Source organism: Thunnus albacares, chromosome 19 (genome assembly GCF_914725855.1).
Source record: "Thunnus albacares chromosome 19, fThuAlb1.1, whole genome shotgun sequence".
NCBI lineage: Eukaryota > Metazoa > Chordata > Actinopteri > Scombriformes > Scombridae > Thunnus > Thunnus albacares.
Window position 1 is genome coordinate 847207 of NC_058124.1, and position 21190 is coordinate 868396.

Sequence of the window (21190 nt, forward strand, 5' to 3'; positions counted from 1 at the left end):
AAGGCATGGAAAACTTACAATGCACTGAGCTACACATTAAATCTATGTATTGCACCAATAATAATAATAATAATAATGATAATAATAATAATAATAATTATATCTTTACTCATACAAAACTTTTTAAATACATTGTTTACATTGTGCTTAACACTGTCTGCACATTTGTAAACAAAACAGCAAAAGCCCATATGAATAATCAATACATTTTAAAATTAAAATGTTACCATGATCCACCTTGACAGGTGTTCATGTCAACATGCTTACTACGCAGTTTGATCATTTCATGGTTTTGGGGTTGTTCTTGACATGGACCAGAGGTCATTAAGTGCTCAAAAAAATGGACATTTGAATGTGTACAATTCCATGACAATCAGGAAAACTCCATCGCTGATAAAAAATCATATAATATGTTCGAAAGCTACTTAATCGACCGTAAGGTGTTTTGTCAACTACTGTTTCCATGTTCAAGAATGAACCTCAATAGCTAAGTACTTTACACAGCCACTGAAGAGTGGGACAACATTCCACAAGCCATAATTATAATAATCTATTCTAAGTAAAGGAGATTATATTGGGCAAATAGTAGTTTTCAAGATACTGACTCAGAATTCTGTGACAGGACCCCTTCTGGTGTTATGCAGGGTTTGTCTGACTAACTAATGAACATTTGTATTCCAATTGAAAATATGAATTTCTAACTAATTATTTTCAGTTGTTGTGTCTCTACTTATAAACCCCAGTTTAATAAGATCTTTGATGAGTTGAATTTTTAAATTTTAAATTGTTTGCTCAGTTTAGTTTTGCATTCCAACAAACACGACTGGACATATTTGGGAAGCCAGTTAGTTGTTATCAGTGCAGAAAACAGACAGCAGGATTGTGAAGATTGGTTAAAGGAGGATCTGTGCAAATTATAGAAGTGATAGGTGACACTGTTCACTTACCAACAGGTCACAATAAATATTCCCATGCATCCAATTATTGTACATTGTAAACCAAACAGGCTCTCTAAGGTTTACACACTTTACACTTCTCTATCAGGTGTAATATCAGGAAGCTTGGTCACTGTTTTGTATCCAATACCAGCTGTATGGTTTCCAAATAGAGCCCTGCTGATGCTAGATTTCCTTTAAAACACATGACTCAAACAAACATTTTTGATTTGGATGTTAAAGTTGCACTAATCAATATTTTTATATAAACAATGGCTCAAATGACTATATGAAAGGTGTCACTTATAGCGATGAACTCAAATAGAATTATCATCAGCTTGGCAGCTTTGTTTTTTTATAGCATACAACTTCACTCTTCTGGTTAACACTCATTGTATTTAGTTCAAATGTATCTTGGCCTTTCTGTGCAGATATTTTTTGTTAATTATTGACCAACATACCTATGTATCTGTGATGACCTAATATCTGCTATTAATACTGGCCACATATTTATATCCCTGGCCGTATTTTCAAATGGTGCTGAAGACACAGGCAGCATATTGGACTGAAAACAAGGAATCAGCTGGTCTGTGCAAGATATGCTTAATTACTGCACCCTGATCAGCTATTCTTCTTTATGACAGGCCCCTCAGCTGGTCACATGGTCAGAAAACTGTGAGGTCAGATGCTAACTCACTCACTCACTTATTCAGTGATGCGAGATGGATGGTGCGTGAGAACAGAATTGTGGTTTGAAGTTGATGTGGTTCCTCGTCTGTGAAAGGGAAAATAAGAAACCCCTGTATTGGTCAGATACTGTCGTCTACAGAACTCACTAAAATGTTTCAACTTCAGATGGACTGAAAACCATTGAATCCAATCAATACATGAAAAAAGTTGGGAAATCCATTCCTTTCTCTGGTGTTCCTTTAAAGTAACCCATTTCTAAAATTCACCAGCTTCTATAGAAAATCAATGAAATCTGTTCCACTTAGCCTGCAACAGACTGGAAGAATATTATTATCAAAATCCCTATTTAGTCCATGTTTATGTATTTAAGACAGGAAATCATTACTGGCTTATCTGCAAATACACAATGATTCAAACAGGAGAAGAAAAACAAGCAGAGGTTTTCTTCATATCACCATTTAATCCAAAATACATGGAAGTCAACCTTTTATGAAAAATACAAAATAATGAAGTCCTCTCCACTTTCTCCGTCAGCACTGACAGCAACGAACAACTGTACAGCAGGAAGTGCTGTCTTCATCAGGTGTGATATCATCACTCGTGTTTCCTCTTCCTCCGGTTATGTGTGAGATTTCTGTCGTTTCCAGAACCTCTTGACCTCGCTGTGTCCCTGTGGTGTCACCACCATCACCCTGTGAGCCACGTCCTGCCACACCAGGCAGCCCAGACCCTGAAACACAACAACTTCATTACACAGCAGCATGCTACTGCAACAAGGGATAGTATTGCAAGGAGTTGATGATCATGTCATTAAATAGCGATAGAGAAGCAGTGAGTTGGAAAGGTTAAGGAGATGGAGTAGATGGATCATTTTCCAGAGTTACTGTTGAAGGCAAACAGGATAACAGGATACAGGCCTTAAGGCTGGCCACTTATTATATTTTTCTTATTGTCAACAAATCTCATGTTGGGATCCAGAGCAACAATGAACTGATCTACTAACAAGTATTGTGTGTGTATCCAAAGCCTGATAGACCTGATTCCTCTGTGCCGTAGACCTCTGTTGTTGTCCAAAAACTATTGTCAAAGAGCCACACCGCTGCAGTGGGTGACATGTTCCTTCACCATCAAGAGTTTGGTCACATTAGACAAAGACTAACAACTGCGATCACATTTTCAGCCTCCAGAGTAAGTACTGACAGTAGTACTAACCTTCATTGAGAAATTTACAATGTATGTAGTAATAAGTCAAGAGGTCGCATTCCCGTACATGCTCAGTGGTGTCTGCCTTACACAGAACCACTCTCTGGAGACTAGAAACATGATCACTGTTATTAGTCTTTGGAGCCGTTTCTAAACAAACTAACATAACCAAACTCTTTGTGATGAAGGAACATGTCACCCAGTGCTACAGCGTGACTCATTGATGTGCTAATAGTTTTTGGAAGACTAGTTTTCAAAACACTTGAAACACTGCAGTTCAGGTACTACAATCAAAAGTCAAAAAATCTTTCACACTCTGAAACTTCAACTTTAGTTTATTTAAAGTGCACATCAGCCAGAAAGTCTCTGTACACTTTAATAAGTCAATAAAAATGACAACAGAAAAAAGAAGCACACGAAATTACACGTAATATCGTCAGAAATCTCTCTCTTTATTAACTTACATGGCTGAGCACACATGTAAGTTAATAAAAAAAGAGAGATTTCTGAGACATCTTTCAGAGTGCAAAAGGTTTTTTGACTTTTAATAGTTTTTGGACAACATGGAGGTCTTGTACTCTAGTACATACTGTACTGTTGGCCATGTAGTGTATCAGTGATTTCAGTATTGTAGGTTTGTAAAAATGTGGGAAATTCATGCTGTTATCCTTCGAAATCCATGAATAAAACATGCCATTGTAGAATTTACAGGATGAAAACTGGCAGCAGAATGTAAGAAGACAGAAAACAATGTAAACTACCTAAAAATCAAAATAATATGCATTATAGAATAGTATATTATTAACTTATGGAGATAAGAAACAAAATCCAAACCTGAGCTCTGTCTCGTAGCACCTCAAAGTCAGCCTGAGAGAGGAACTGGTTATAGAGCACTCCTGAGGGAGATGTGGACATCAACAGACAGGTGAGAAATGAGGTTAAAGGCCAGCACAACATCAATACTCATCCTCTCTATTACAGTGAACAACAGCACAGTTACAGCTCAGCTCTATTGACTGAGCCCTATCAACAGAGTGGAGCCAGCGTCTGTCAGTCATAACCTTCAGGAAGGACAAATGATGACACTCTGAGAATTCAATCAGTTCACAGCAGCTCTCCACACACCTCAGACTCCACCACACACAGCTTCAAGCTCTTTATTAGGTTTCCTTTCAGCTACCTGATTACCTCACACTGTTTCTAAGACATAAAACACTGGCTACAACATAAAGCAATGATTTTTAGAATCTTATTAAAAGATGGAAAATACTCACAGATAAATAAGCCCACTCACCCTCTGTAAACTGTAGTCGATCTCTCTCCAGCTCCCACAGTCTGATCTGATCTGTTATGGTTGGAGGCAGCACCGGGATCTGCACACACAGATAAAAGGATGAAGACAATGCAGACCCGTTACAGGCCAACCAGCCATGATTATTAGAATTAACAGAGTGAAAAGAATGGGTGGATTTCATGTACCTGTTTGAGCATGACAGGGTGTGCTCTGGTTCTAAGAAAGTGGATAATCTGGAAAAGTAAAAAAAAAATATTATATATTAAGCACATATTAAGGTGGATTACTAACCAGGAATGCTGGGTGATACCTGAAAACTAATAAAATATTCCATATGATATGAAATGAATATCTGCCACATCTGTTTAACACATATTTTCCCCAATAAAAAAAGAGCAGTTATATGTCAAGTCACAAAAAACCTACATTGGTGCCAACACTTTTAAAGGGAATTAATGACTTATTTTTATCACTATAATTAGGTATTAGGTAATTAGGTAAGTACATACTTGATGAAGGTAAAACACTAAAACCATTGCAGATAAATAAATATACCAGCAATAAATGAGAGAGTGTGTGGAAGTTTTTTCACCTTTATTTTTTGTCACAAGTGGAGCATTTTTCTAATCTGGATTTCTGCTCTTCCCTGAGTGTTGCCTTTGATATGTGTGAGTGTGGTGTTCATTAATTATCAAGTTCAACTTGAGATTAGTGACTTGTTGACCTCTGTGTAGTATTGTGTGGTGTAGACAATGACGTGAGAAAAGGAGGATGCAGGATGCTGAACACATTTCAGTCAGGATTTATACAAAACAAGATTTAGTGAGGGGCAGGATGGTTCCTTTGTTGGGATTTTGTGGCGCTTAGAAACATCTGTTTTTTTTTTTCCAAATGAACTGTAGTGATTGTGTGTTTGTTGCCGTTAACTGAACAAATAGTACACACAACTGTACTACTGTAGTTGTAGCTGTGTTGTAGCTCAGACATGTATAAGCAGCTCACTGGCTGCACTGAATAGATGCATCATAACTAAAGCAAAACAGCCAAAGTAGTATTTCACTGTGTACCTTGTTATAACAATTCATTTGAATCAATCAGTGCCTTTAATGCAAATTAGGTGTCACTTCACACTGGTCTCATTTCTTGCATCTTACTATTACTATTTATCAGTAAATAAATTATTCAGTTATTTATTTTGTTGTTGGGTTGAACTTTGAACGAGGTTGCTCATCAGTATTTTCGTTGATTGTCAGGTTGTTGAGTTTACAGTGTACCCCCCCCCTCCTCTTTCTCTCTCAACCCAACCAGTCAAAGCAGATGGCCGCCCACCTAGAGCCTGGTTCTGCTTGAGGTTTCTTCCTGTTAAAGGGGAGTTTTTCCTTGCCTCTGTCACTTAGTGTTTGCTCATGGGGGGAATTTGTTGGGTGTCTGTAAATTAAAGAGTGATTAACCTGCTCTATGTGAAAAGTGCCCTGAGATGACTTTTGTTGTGATTTGGCTCTATATAAATAAAATTGGATTGAATTGAATTGAACTATATACAGATTTGCTAAAAATGGGATTCTCCCTGATTTTGTTATTGTGCCTGTAAATGTCAAGGTTTTAGTACATCAACAGTTAGCTGGGAGAAAATCTGGGTATTTGGAGGTGACACTGAGCACTGAGCAGCCACTGTTAGAAAACATATTTCTTATATTTTTGTCATTTTAATGAGAATTTAAAGAGACTAGTTATGAAAATACTGTATAATGCTGAAACTTTTTGTAAATTACTTGCTGATTGTTATTTGTATGCAATAGCTAAAATAGGTTACTTTAGTGAGAAAGTGCAGATGCAAGCAAGAAAAGGTAACTGCCAGAGTGAGCAGTAGAGACAGAAACCTTTACTTATTGTTTATGACTTCTGTGTCATGAAAGTACCAGGAGATGTGTCATATTGTTCAATGACTGAGTGTAAAATGAAAGCAAAAAGCCTGGGAAACAGAACCAAGTAGAGCTAATGAGTCAATAAAAAGACAACAAATCTAAATGAAATATGATGAAATGACATTTTAAATCCAGAACACTACACTTTTTATTTGCTGTATAATATATTCTGCTAGAGTCTAGTAACTTTAGAGTGAGACTACTTTACATTAACACCACTTTGAGTTTTTTCTACAGTAACTTACATTTCTCTGTCATTCGTGACCTTAACAAACTATGTTTGTATTAATCTATCACAATAATATATGTAGGCCTACTCAACAGTGAGTTGATGTTTTTTCTCAGTATAATATTACAGCAATGGTTAGTCTGTTGTCAGCAGTCTGACACAGTGCTGTTAAACCTGAACAGTGTTCCAATGTCATGTCAGTTGAGTGTTTCTAACCACTTGTGTGGCCTGTGTGCAGGTGACCTTATCTTTTGTAAATAAGCATATCATTTATCTAGACATGTGGTAAGATGGGTTTTTATGTCTTATGTCTGTGTTCTGTTTTAATATGTTTGATTGTGCACACCTTTGCATAATTATTATTTGTGGATTTCATCAAATCAAATCAAGAATCAAGAAAGATCAAGAACTATTAACGGCTAGGCTGCGATGTGCTACTGAACTGTGCAGTGTTTCTACGCTATGACAGAAAGTTATGAAGAAAACATTTAATTTTATTGATTAGTAGGCTATTAATAAGATGTGGTTATAGCCTCGCCTCTCTCTCGACACTATCCATGGTTCTAAAACACCCATCATCACAGATATATCGCCTCTGCTGACCAGCTTTCTTGAAATAAATTAAATAAATCTATTTTAAATTACAGGTGAACTCATCTGTAACAATGTTGTGAGACATGTCTACATGTCAAGTTCATGTAGTGATAGGAACGTCCTCTTAAACATAAAGTGTTATATTCTTATATCATATACAGTTTATGTTTGTTGTTATGTTTGCTATATAGTCATATGGTAAGGCATGTAGCATTATATTTGACCACTCAATTTTAGCTTCCCTAAGCATGATGTCCTGGCGCAGCCTATGTCCCCTATATATGCAGTGTGTGCAGTAGTTGAGTACCTGTTGTGCAGTGATACCATTGGCGATGGCCTGTTGCACTGACTCTCTTGTGACCTGAGCCACCACTACATTTGGGAAGCGATACAACATTTCACTGAAGAGAGCCACCAGAGCGATCTGAAGTTCTGAATCTGGGAGGAACACACAAACAAGTCAGTACATACTCTTTGAGCTACTGCCAAGTTAATATTTTCATATGTTCAACATGTGCAATATCAATCTTTTTTGACATGGAAATATGATTGTATTAACTGAAAAACACTGTATAAATTATGGTGTGCTTTAGAGATCTCAGTAGGTGTACTTTTTTTGGACAGAGCCAGGCTAGCGGTTTCTTCCTGCTTCTAGTCTTTATGCTAAGCTAGGCTAACCACGTCCTGTACTTGACACAGACATGAGATTGATATCTGAACATCTCACTATGAGAAAGAAAGTGAAAAAGCGAATTTTCCCAAAATTTTGTGTGTACAGCTGGGTAGTGTACTAAAAGTTATCTTCATCAGAACAGGCAGGAATGAGCAACAGTCCGCTGATGTTGCCAGAATCAAACATAGAGCAGTCTGCCAGCCTTCTCAGCTATGCTCTCATATGAACAAGGATTTGAAAATTGTGTAAAAATGTATTTATTAGTGTTAACATGCGTCACAGAATGCTTCCAGTGCTCAGACATACTTGTGTAGGCGTAGATACGATAATTGGTTTCTACCACAATGAAACCTGCATCTCCAGTACCAGGAGTAGAGCCCATGTTAGAAGAGGAGGAGGAGGAAGATGAGCTGGTAGTGACTCCCGCAGCCAGAGTGATGGCCAGTCTGGTGGGGTAGTACCGCCTTGATTTCCTCTGATGACAAAAGAGAGAAGAATTTATTTCTGATTGTTTTGCAGTTTCAAACACATCACCTAAACAGAGTAATGTCCTCCATACACTTCCATTTTGTAAGCCTGTTTGACTTTCACATTTGACTGTCAGTTATCAGTCACAATAAGAACTGCTAACTGTGTGTGTGGACTGACCAGTGACGATGTCTATGGTGAAGCTAAAAGCAGTGTTACTGTCAGCTATCTGAGGCAAAAACAACCTGTTAGCTTAGAGTTATGGACAGCTAGCTCCCTTCTCCTTCACTCAAATTGCAATAGAGTAATATGACATTGCTTTCCTTATAGTATGCTCTACTGTATGTTTTTGTGGATACTAGTATAATTTGCCAGTGGATAAATGCAAGTCTAGAACTGGGCTGGACTGGATTGGTCCATTGGTCCATCAAGCCAAAACCTCTACAAAAATAAAATGGAATGGATGGAACGAAATATTTTTCTAAAATATTTTCATTTCAAAATCCCCCAGTCCCACTTTTCAGTGCCAGCACAGAACCTTTTTTCCCATCAATGAGGCCACGATTAAAATCTGAAGAGAAAAGCTTATGTGAAGGACCAATCACAGAAGAGGAACTGTCCATGGCTCTTAACTGCTTTAAAATCTTTAAGAGCCCAGGCCTGTATGGAACAAATCTTTCATCACCACATTAAAGCTCATATGTTGGCATGTTTTAATAGTGCATATACGGAAAGGAAACTATCAGGAACTAAATAAGAAGTGCTGATTTCACTAATTTCAAAACAGGAACACAATGGACAATATAAAGACCTGACAAATCTCAAAAACTGGAGGTCTATTACATTACAGTGTTATGATGCAAACATTCTGGCCAATCAGATAAAAAGGTATTACCTAGGGTCATTCATCCAGATCAGTCAGGATTCATGAAAGGAAGAAGTGTAAATGATAACAGACAGATTTTTAGAAATAATAGAGTTTTATGATAGAGTACAAGAACCTGGTATAGTTTTTATTGCAGATCTCGAAAAGGCCATTTTGGTATAGTTCAGTCTTGTTTTTATGTCTCCCTCTTAGAAGTGGGGTCTTCCTGAGTCTTCAACCATGGAGCCCATTTTCATTCAGACAGTGACGGATGTTGCAACTTGAAACTACTGTGCCTTGAACTTGAAGATCAGCTTGGATCCTTGGTTCTTTCTTGACCATTTGAGCAATCCTTCAATTCAATTTTGGGACAATTTTCCTCTTGCGACCACATCCAGAGATGTTGGCTGCCATTCCATGGGCCTTAAACATCTTAATAATATTGGCAACAGTGGTCATAGGAACATCAAGCTCTTTAGAGACGGTCTTGTAACCTTTATATTGACCATGCTTGGCCATTACCTTTTTTCTAAACTGTGATATTTAATGGTATTGTGGGTGGAACATATGCAACAGTGCCAGGTCAACCTGGGCTTCAGAAGTCATAATATTATTAATCATTAGTATGAAGTAATGTGATAGAAATCACAATTAACACAAATTTTATAGCTTTCATTTGTACATACTTCAAATACAGTATGTTATAGTTTTAGTAGTCTAGTTTATTAGTATAATATTGTATATTTAATTATTGCCTTAGTCATGTCTGCTGTTGTTGTTTGAACTTTTACTGTTTTACTGTAGTCTTTATATTTTCCATACATTATTATTTAAACATTATGTTATTGCTGTATATCGATTACATATGCAGTATTTACATAACCCCTTTTCTACCTTTTTCTGTCAATTTAGTGTTTCTTTTTTTTTTGCTGTGAATTTCTAATTCATTTTCAAGTAGTGATCAAAGTATAACTTGGTGTAGACCAGCACTATTGCTGATGCAGTGACCCAGCTTACCCATGAGGATCATTAAGTGGGGATGACAATATTTTAAGTGTAAGTGGATTTTTCCTCTCATCCTTAGCCTTACCTTCCTCTGGAAGACCAGTCCAAACTCCCGGAGGTGCTGCAGGAAGGTGAGTAATGACTCACTCATACCCTCCACTGAGTAATCCTGAGGCACACAGGCAATGCATGATCAATAACAACAAAGAAAAGTTATACCAAGGAGGAATTTCAAAACCTCAGACCCTTGTGACACTGTTATGTTGCTTTTCAGGACACACACACACACACACACACACACACACACACACACACACACACACACACACACACACACACACACACACACACAGAGTTTCAATCACTTCAGAGGACATTACATTGACTTACATTCATTTCCTGGAGACTTGTCCTAACCTTAACCATAACCACCACATGTTTACATTAAGGGGTCTTGCATTTTGTCCCCATAAGGGAGGCGAGCCCCCACAAAATGACTGTGTAAATAGTACGTGTAATAATACGTCCCCACAACATGAGGAATAGCTGGTACAAACAAACAAACACACACACACAATGCTCTGAGAGTCAAACAGAAACTGCTGTGCACTTACTCTGCCCAGAGTGGAGAAACTGAGTTGGAATAAGAATGATAAGATCTCCACCAGGTCCATCCCTCTGGACTGCAAAAGAAAATATATGAAATATATACAAATAGATATAGAAATACCATAAATTCAGGTATTTGAATAATGTCTAAGTTTGAAATAATAGCTATCACAAAAAAATAAAGGCTGGTCACTGATAAAGACTGGGTAACAGGGTAAAAAACACTGAGGGGATGTGGAATTACCTGTGCCCTAGCAGCTCTTGATAAATTCAGTATGAAGTTCATCTCCACAGCACTAATTCCATCAGTACAACAACAGTCATATCATAGTCATCATAGTCATCAGACAACACTATCTCTGTTTAAGACAAATACAGTTTCATTCATAGTATTTTGAAAGTCTGCAGCAATCATGAAGCCCGCTTTAAGCTCCTGGTAGTTGGGGGGCTTTAATTTTGAAAATCAGGCCATTGGTAATCTCTTGTTACTATCTGGGGGCTTCTATTTTGAACATGGGACCTTTGTGTGTGTGTTTGTGTAACTAAGTGTGTGTGTGTCACCTCATTTCAGAATCAACCAACTGAAATTAACTGCTGAGGCCCCCAAAGGGATGCATGATCAAACAATCTGTTCAAGCAATGAGGGAAATGAAATGAAATGGGAGGCAGAGCCAGAAGAAGGAAGAAGAAGGATCCTGCTGTTGCTGCTGTTTGTTGTTGCTAGTCATATATCTATTGTTGTTGTTGTTGTTCTGCTTCTCTGTGTCCCTACCCCCTCGCCCCCTTCTCTCTCTCTCAACCCAACCGGTCAAAGCAGATGGCCGCTCACCTAGAGCCGGGTTCTGCTTGAGGTTTCTTACAGTATTTCAGTGCTCTTGGGATGTTTCCTCTCCATTCATGTCCTGCCTTTGCTGGAAGTGGAGGGTGACTGAATGATTATCTTTAAATGGGCCTCATCAGAAGAAGAGAATTAAGCCTGATTGGGTCAGCTGGAAATAAAGTTCCCATATTAGGCCTTTTTAATTTTCTACTTTACTGGGAAATTATTGGTTATTCAGAGCTGACAGAACAAAAAGGAGCAGATTGATTAGCTGCTGCTGCATAACTGTTTCTCAATCAGAGAATTAGTATCCCCATACTGCATGTTTTATAGCAGTTCATGGTTACTTTGTCCTCCTTTATTTTGTATTCATTCCACTCCCAGCAGTAGACATTCTTTTCCATAAATAAGGCATTAATCAGGTTTACACAGGTCATTAACCAGAGCCCGGTAGAGAGCAGAAAGTCTAGAAATGGATCACTGTGACCCAAAATCTGCAGCTTTTTTTATTCAAGCCAATCCCTTCAGTAGCTCATGTCACTGATTAGAGCCCTCACTGCCTGAAGATGTCTGAATCAGAGTAATGACAGGCTATAGAGACTCTTGAGCCTTAATGGCACATAGCTGATAACCATTGCTTTATGCCATCCTAACTTCTTTAAACCTAACCAGGTCAAAATAGATGATACACAGGTACCTGAGCAGTTTTGAGGTACTGCAGGGTGAAGTACCACAGCTGAGAGGCTGTGTCCAGCAACAGGAACTGGAACCCAGCTGAGGTGATGTAGGGTGCCTCCCCTGACTCACTGACAAACAGAGAAGATGACATGACTACATGAGGTACAGTTATAATTGGAGGTCTTCATGAAAAAATGATTCAACCTATAGCTAAATTCATCAAAGCTCTCAAGAGTGGAGTCCACATTCATTTTTATTCTCTATCTAGCCTGAGATGGATTCTGCTCATGCACAGGCTGCAGCCAATTTCTATCTCTGGATTTCCCATGGTTCTATATTAATTAATGAGGAGGCACTATTGAGTAGCCTTTTTTTGGGTGGATTTTGCCATCAGGGATGTAATTTAAGTGAAGTTAAAGCATGAAGCTGGTGCTTGTCAACGTTTCACTGACATTTAAAACACATGATAGCACTCTTTTTAGCACTGAAAAGCTCTTTCTGAACTGTATTTTCTTTGATTTAAGGTCTTAATCAGGTTTGTATTGAGGAGCACGGTGGGCATTCAGGTACCCAACTGTTTTAAGTATTGACCATTCACTTAGCCCCACACTTTTTAAAAAAAAAAAAAAAAAAGCAGCTACTGACTTTTTGGGCAGACCTTAACTCATCTCCAATATTGATTGTGAATGAGTGCTAATGTTGCTGTGGTTCTTTGGACTGAGTAGATGGAACAGAACAGTAGCACGTTCAGTCGACCAATCATCAGCCAGACAGAGAGGTGAATGAGCTGTGAATGTGTGTCCCTACTGTAAAGATCAATCACTAATCCACATTGTTTGACCAGGGAATTCCTTCTCCTTTGTTTTTACTTGAAATTATTTAACTTGACTATTTAAGCTTGATTTTGTTTCATCAAAATAGACTGAGTTTATTTCCGTGTCTGGATCATCTCTCTATTCATGAAACTTCAGATACACAGTCTATGCAACAGCTTGCATAATGCATTAAAATTAGAGGTGGATAGATGCATATTATAAGGCTATAGCTGCTTGAAAAAAAGCTAATGATATAGCTACTTAGAGTCAGTTTAGTTTGACTTAATTTTCTTTAATTTTTAAAAATCTTGTATGTAATTCTGTTATGACATTGCAGATATGCAAATTAGCGTGCAACGTCATCCAGCGACTTTTTGTGCAGGCTTTAGCTACTTCCCCCTGAAAATAGTTGCCAACACTGGTCTGCTCTGATGTAAGCCGTAAGCATTAGCATGCCTGGCTGACTATCTTGTTACTTCCAGGGCCAGGACTTAGCATGTCATTAGCGAACTACATTATTTTTAAGGGTTTTCAGGGTGAAATCCTCTGTGTAGGAGATACTACTATATAGAGAGTTTAGGCCAGCATTAACAGCTCTGTCCTGCCCTTTATTGGATTTTGGAAGTTAGCCCAAGATGCCGAACTCATTAGTAGCCACATCATTAAAGCCTTCTCTTGTATAAAATTATGCTGAGGATGCTGACTTTTTTACCTGGGACATTAAGCTTTAACCTCTGTCTTTCTTGTTTTATTACATGGCGCTGAATTAGCATTGTATCATGTATGTAGCCATCAAAGTCAGATTTACCCTTTTGCAGAGATCCCATTTTTTATAAGCATCAGATGAAGAAATATAAATGAGATAACATATCTGCTTTAGCTAGCTAAAGCAGATAAAATCTGCTAGCAACAGTGGTCATTTCAGCCAACAAAAGCTAGAAATGAGAAACTGCTTTTATCTTTTTCTGTCTCAAGTCAACAACCTATTGTTTAAAAAATTCATATGAATTCCAGTGCTAAATCTGCCACCATTATACACTGATTATGTGCTGTGCTAGAATGAGGGATTGATAGGCATAGAAATAGTAAATAAGGGCTTAGCAAAGGTTCATTTAGCTCTATGCCTTATGTATACCACATTTTTGAGGCCGATCTCAAATATCAATATCAAAGAGTTGAAAAGAAAAGATCTGACAATGATGTGTTGAAGAATAACTGTTAACATGTATTTATAAACACAAATATTTTTTGATATGGATCCTTTAAATTAGGTTATTAAAGATTTGTGACCAAGATATGAGCAATACATTTTACAGTGTAAAAACAAACTTGACAGTGCTCTTTACTATTACTGTTACATATCTACCTTCTCATGAGGCCTGCTTGAACCAGCAGCTGAGCCAGGTCCTGACTGACAGCAGCACTGGGAGAGCCCACCATGAAGTGCAGGATGACCTCCCAGCGTTCCATGGCGTAGCGGTCCAGACTCTCGATGTCCCTCGCATGGCGGTCAGGGCCCAGAGAGCTGCCCTCATCCGCCCACGCTCTGCCCCTGTGGTTGGTCACAGTAGTGAAATATTTTAGAAAGACAGTTAAACTTACAATATGTGACAAAAGACGGAGTTTGATGCTGTTGTTTTCATCGTTGCAGTCAGCTTCTCCCGGTTAGGATTCCTTCAGTGTTCATTGTTCAGGAGGTTTTTACCAGGAGCCGAATTATCCACAGAGGTCTCCTCCTCTTCAAAACAAACGGACCCAGTGATTAAAACTGGTAAAAACACTGAGTAGCAGTGTCACGTTAAAAATCTGTGTTTCAGTAAATTTATGACAGCTTCTGGTGAAAACCACAACCTTGACGCATGCGTAAAGGGAACATGATGCCATTGACAGGCAACCACATGAAATAGACCGTCACCTTTATTAAAAGTACGATTTCTCTGGGTTTGAAAATTGTTGGAAACATTTGCAATAATGTGAGTCAACAAAACTCAACAAAATAACAGACGTTTTATTGCAGAAAAGTTACATATCATATCTTTAAGTAGTCACATATGAAACTGTACATCAAATAACAGGTCTAGATGGATAATTCTAGCCACTGGAGGTTCATCTAAAATTTGGCCATGACAGATGAACTGTGCCGAGCCTAGCTGGCTGAAAATAAAACTGGATACTGGGTATTTTCAAGGTTGAAATTAGCTTGTATAATTGTCATACATGAAGCTAACCAGGCAGGAAGCTAACCACAACTGGCAGTATCAGATTTTTACTTGTTTAAAAGGGAGGCTAATCCATGGATGGCCACTTGGAGGCAGCAGAACACCCTGAAAACAACATGTTCATGTTTACCTCATGGATGTAAGACCCATATTTACTCTCCTTTTAGCTCTGTTTTGGTCTTGACCAACTCCTGAGAAAAATATCTGTCTCTTTAGCTGTTAAATGCTCCATTATGTTCACCAGCTAGTTTCTAACTGTGTCTGTCTGCTGTTTGGTGCTGACTAGGTAGTGTACAGTGGGTTTTTCAAAGCTTTTTCAAAGTAAACAGTTGCCTGCTGCTGCTAGAAACCAGGCAGACGAGAGCTGTGAGACTGAACAAAGGGAACAATAGAGTTGGTGATAATTCTCCATCAGTTCATCATTGTAGCTGCGGTAACAGAAAGAGGAGTTTTGGAACTAAAAAGACTGTAATGTTGAAAGATATCTACTTGATTTGACCCCATTTAGACGTCTGAAGCTTCATATTAGATTCAGATAAACTTTTAAATACATTTTTGCAGAGAAGGAGGACTGTGGATTTTGGCCCCCATCACTTACATTTTAAGTACATTATGAAGGGATCTTATAATGGTCAGTATGAACAGGAGGAATGATAACTGAGAAAACTTGTGTCAATGTTTGTTTGGGCACCTGACTATTGTTTTAGGACAGACTTGAAAAATTGTGAACCTGTCCTTTAACATGTTGGATCTTCATTTGAAACTCTAACCAACCAGGTCCTGGATGGCAAAGGCTGAGAACAAACTGACAACAAAATGAACAGTTTCTAAACACAGAGTGAGAGAGAAGAGTACTGCAGCCCTGCGATTGAACAGTGTGTTCATAGGGAGCAGACCTACCCGCCGAGCAGTGCTATCCTCAGGTTGTCTTTGAACACTGGATTTAAAATGTATCCCTGCAGACCACCCTGCAGCTGCTGACTGTGCCAAAGGCGGAGTCCTGCCAACACCGAGACACATTCATCATGATCCCTGGAAGCCAAAGATAAAAAAAAACACACAATGAACTGAAATGGTTATCACTCTGAAATGTGTAGTCCACCATTTTTCACCCACTGAAAAAGTGATAAAAAGCTGCTAACTCACATGACATTTCATTAACTGTGTCAGTTTCACTTTCCCCTTGATGCTATTTAAGATGGGTATGTACCCTGTAAGTACACTAGTCTGGTGGTAACACTGTTGCAAACATGCATAGATCCCACTTTAATATCTGACAGATTCACCATCAACAAACTGGTGACTATATGTTTATGTGCACCAGTCTCCCGGTTATGATCAGGTTTTTTCAGTATACCTGTTATGCGTTGCACATGTAAATATGTGTCATGGTTTCAGATTTCCTGGATAAGACTCCCACTTTTGAAAAACCTGGATGTGCTAGCTGGAGAACTCCAGGTGGGGCATGTACACACTAGATCCAGTTTTCTGATCGCTGTCTGTCATGTGGGCAGGTTCATCATCAACTCCAGTTATGCCAGTAAAACAAGTACAACAAATATGATGGTAAATCATATAATGATGATCAACACCCTGGAATAAGGGGAAAGACTTGGTAATGTAGAGCATTAGTTGTATTGTCACTCTTGCTTTCCATACCTGATAATCAGATGAAGAGATTAATTGCACAGAGTGGTAATGCAGCAAGGTTCCGACGACCAGAAACTAAACTCAGAAAAAAGTGTTTGAGATGTTGAGGGATCATGACACAAGTGCTGCTGTTATAATCATGTACTGTACAATGTAAATGTCATATTCTAAATATATGGTGGCCCCTAAAAGACAAAACACATAGTAAGCGAAAGCAGTATTAAGAGAAATACAACAAATATCAAAGCAAAGATGTATTTTACTGTTTTGTCTCATTTTTCTTAATGTTTGTGCTTTTGCTTTTGCATGTGTTTTGCCCTTAGTGGCCACCGTACAAATATGATCAAAACCAGAATAAGAGTCAAAACCCAGATGCAAGAATTCCAGTGGTGTCAAATCATGTGCCTTGAACAGCCAACAATGTGTAGGACAATAATACACACCTCAGAGGAATTTACAAGTAGAAAGCAAATTATAAATATCATTGTTTTCTGCAGCATTGAGACTTAAACATGAAAAACAGCCTCAGACCAAAAATACACTAAACTATGTGGATAGGGCTTACCACATATGTCACCCATACTAAGTAAAAAGTAGGAAGGGTCTGGGTGTATATCATCTCCACAGCATTCAAATTTAATTTTTTTGTCTACCTAATTCAATGGCTGGACAAAGTAAAAAGGAGTAGTGGATGGTGGTGAAACTGGCGGTGGCATTCTGAAGTCACAGTTTAATTTTCTTTGCACAGCACACATATTGTATCATTTCCTAACAGTATAAAACCATGTAGTATATTGATTTCTTCTATACTAACAGTATAAAATGAAGATAAGTATATAGTATATAGTGTATACAATTTATATGTGGTATGGAATTGGGACTTAAGTGTGTGTGTTCACTAGAGTTGGGTGAGATAACAATATATACTGTGAGAATGTTAATACCAAGGTACTGTATCTATCTGGTTGTTTTTCTGTGGGCAAAATAAAAACCAATAAGCAGAGCCCTGTTCTTCATACATTGATAACTGAGTCGAAATTGGTTTAATTGTTGATCATTTGACACAAACCTTCAATTTGTATTTGGAGCTGTTTCAAAGTAACAAGACCCTAAGATCAAACCTGCAAAAATGCAGCTCAGAGTTAACTTCTAGCTGGATCATAACCCAAAACATGAAGTCGTGAGAACATTCGGGTTACTGATAAACCATGTGATCTCTTGGTGTACTTCTCACAATGTAATTTTTACAATAATGAGTTTAATATCTACAAATGATAACAATACAAAACAACTAATCAACTAATCATGGAAATAATCAACAGATTCATCGATAATTAAAAGAGATCAAGGCTCCGCAAGGCTCTCTAATGTCCAGCTGGTTTGAGAAAGAGGAGGGACTGACCTCTCATTCAGAAAATGTTGTCTGTTTATGTTCTTGTTTTATAACTTCTTTGAACACCACATCAGACCAGAACTGCCTTTTTCCACCTAAAAAACATAGCTTGTCTTCATCCATCACTCTCCTTGTCTGCTAACTAAATTTTGATCCATGCCTTCATCACATCCAGAATTGACTACTTCAACAAGGTTCTTTATGGCACATCATCCAAAGTCCTAAATAAACTCCAGTACATCCAGAACTCTGCTGCTCGCCTGCTCACTTACTCCCACCCCCATGACCACATCACCCCTGTCCTCCAGAACCTCCACTGGCTCCCTATCCCACAAAAGATCCAATTCAAAGTCCTTTTCCTCACTCACAAAGCCCTCCAAAAACAGGCTCCCTCCTAACTCACTGACCTGCTCCACCAACACACTCCCTCCTGCTGCCAACCTCCTGTCTCCACCACTCATGACCAAGCACCAGACCTGGGGCAACAGAGCCTTCTCCATAGCTGCCCCCTCCCTCTGGAACTCTCTCCCCTAACACATCTGAGACTGCACCAATCTGTCCATGCTAAAAATGGACAAATCGGTGGACAGAAATGCTGTTCCTCCCAACCCACAGCAGTGCAACAACAACAGAAAGGATAAAGAAAGTACATGTCGATGTAGACAGTTCTTGCATGTCAACCAGTGACCGTCACTGATGGGGAGTTACATATTCCATTTTAGTTTGGCAGCGCTCCAAAAACCATAACTACGTTCAGTGTAGCATTTTTCAATATTCATGGCTCACCAAGTCAAGTCTCCTCAGTTTTTTGCCTTCAAGTCTCAAATCAAGTACAGTCTTTTTCAAGTGTCAAGTAAGTTGAGTCTCACAGCAGAGGGGTCCAAGTCGAGTCACAAGTCCTAATTTTTCCGACTCGAGTCCAATTCCAGTCCAAGTCTCAAGTATCCAGCTCTGGCGAGCAGAGAGTAGGAATTGTTACAGCAACCACCAAGACCACATGTATTTCCACATGTGGGCACATATTAAGACTGACTTGGAAAAATCTGAACCTATCCTTTAAGATATATAGAAATACCATAGACTTGGTTCTTTTTTTTATATATATATATATATATATATGGATAACAGAATTCCCCAGCTGCTTATTTTATCTAAAAACACTTTCTCGAATTCTTCAATTAGTGAGCTCAATCTGAAATCTCACTTTCAGAAAGAAAGCGGACAAATTTATTTCAGAAAATGTTGAACTATTCATTTAAATAACTCCATTCCATCAATTTGCTTACAATATGATGACTTCCAGCTTGATGAAGGCATGACATGCCATTCCTGTCAGTGTAGACCAAGTATCCCAATTTCATTCACATTATGACCAAGAGAGGCTGTATCTATGGAACTTTGTTATAGAGCTGCAATGATTAGGGGATTATTCATTAATCAATTAGTTGTCAACTATTAAATTTAATGACCAATTATTTTGATAATCGATTAAACATTTGGAGTTATTCTTTAAGTAAAAAATGTCCAAATTCTCTGGTTCTAGCTTCTCAAGTGTGAATATTTTCTCGTTTCTTTAGTCCTCTATGGCAGTAATGTGAATACCTTATGGTTGTGGACAAAACAAGATATTTGTGGACGTCATTTTGGGCTTTGGTAAACATTGATCGACGCTTAAAAACAACGAACAGATTAATCAATAATGAAAATAATCGTTGCTGCCCTACTTTGTTAAGGACTGTATTTTGACTCACTACTATGCCACACCTTTAGTCCATACAGATACATCACCATTCACACTGAGCTCTATCATGTTTTATGGGTGGAACTTGTTTCACACTGCAGGCCTGGTTAGTTTCAGTCAGTCTAACACAGAAGTGTGGAGTAGCTCTGTTGTGAGTGGGTTCATGTTTTCTCATTCATTCATTCATTGAGTGGATGACCGTTTCTGCTGCCCCCACCTCTCAAGAGGCTGTCTGTCTTGCTGACAACAACATGTGATACAGTATGCATTAAACTGTGAACCTATCCTTTAATTACAGAGATCAGTAGCAAACTCATGTGGATGCAAATAAAAAGACAAATGATGTCTTTGCTTTACATTCAGTGGTAGAAATGTTACTCAGCGGTTCAAGAGGGCGATGAAACAGCTCACCACTATAACAATACTTCTAGACTTAATGAAGTCATGACAAGGTAAGAGACTCACTTCTGACTGTCTTTTTTCACCCACAATGCCACTGCAGCCTGTGGGAGAGGCTGGTCCAGGAACAGCATACGCATCACATAATTCTTGGCAAGAGATGGGAGTTCCCTGCAGAGGATCACACACACAATATGAAGTTATACACCACAGTCGTCTCTGGACTCATATGACCATAACAACAGCAAATCCATAAGCATGTGTTGAAGCCATCTTACCTGTAGACAGCCAGACATGTTGCTGGATGGTTGTACAGTCTGTCCAAAATGTCAGGACTCAGCTCTCTCAGGTATTCATGCAGATTCTTGCACTGCAGCTGGACACGCAGCTTCATTATCTACAGAAACAAGGAGGAGTGGCATGAAATGCACCGTTTCTGTAAGCAGAGGAATTCAGTCCACCTGATAAGCCATTTATACTCCCCAAGGGAGAGCGTCTCACCAAATTCTCCTTAAAAATCTAGTTGCTAACTTATTGTTGCTTTAGTTATTCCTGAACACACAGAGCTCACTCATAAAAAGTGTCTCTAGACCATTTGTATATTGGATCCCGTATTCGATTTGGCATGGATAAGGTCTGGATGGACCCTTATTTAAAATGTAAGTTATGCTGTCAGGAAACACTTTCCTTTAGCATTTTCGGACAGTAACATTAAAACAAAGTTCAAATTAAAATCTACATTTAGGAGTGGCAGATTATTCCAAAAACGATGTCCCACTTCCACAATGAGCTTCTTAGCATATGTGTATGAAAGGTTTTATTTACCGGAAAAAACGGATAAAAATATCGACGAACTCCTTGCTGTAAAATTACTTCATCGCACACAATATGAATTGCATTGTTTTTATCCGATTGTAGTCTGCACAGTTTTCACCAGGCAGCCATACTACCGGGCCATGTGACCTTCTTCTTCTTCTGATAAAAT

The 21190-nt window shown here is 38.5% G+C and overlaps 1 protein-coding gene across 1 annotated transcript; it reads right to left on the reverse strand.

Annotated features, from left to right (window-relative positions):
• Window positions 1-2065: 2065 nt before the first annotated feature.
• Window positions 2066-21190, reverse strand: gtf2h4 (general transcription factor IIH, polypeptide 4). Its single transcript, XM_044336422.1, has 14 exons — window positions 21031-21190; window positions 20484-20602; window positions 20272-20376; window positions 15923-16054; window positions 14170-14355; window positions 12008-12116; window positions 10496-10564; window positions 9967-10050; window positions 7850-8018; window positions 7178-7308; window positions 4308-4355; window positions 4123-4201; window positions 3663-3724; window positions 2066-2355 (listed from the first exon to the last, which is right to left on the reverse strand). Exons 2-14 carry the CDS (start codon window positions 20597-20599, stop codon window positions 2245-2247), a joined length of 1401 nt encoding a protein of 466 aa, XP_044192357.1. The 5' UTR covers window positions 20600-20602; window positions 21031-21190; the 3' UTR covers window positions 2066-2244.

Coding starts and splice junctions, on each gene's coding strand:
- gtf2h4 (XM_044336422.1), bottom strand. CDS start 20,599: ATGAAGCTGCGTGTCCAGCTGCAGTGCAAGAATCTGCATGAATACCTG. Junction 7,309..7,849: donor TCGTATCTACGCCTACACAA/GTATGTCTGAGC, acceptor TGTTCCTCCCAG/ATTCAGAACTTCAGATCGCT. Junction 4,356..7,177: donor ATGGTATCACTGCACAACAG/GTACTCAACTAC, acceptor TTACTTTTCCAG/ATTATCCACTTTCTTAGAAC.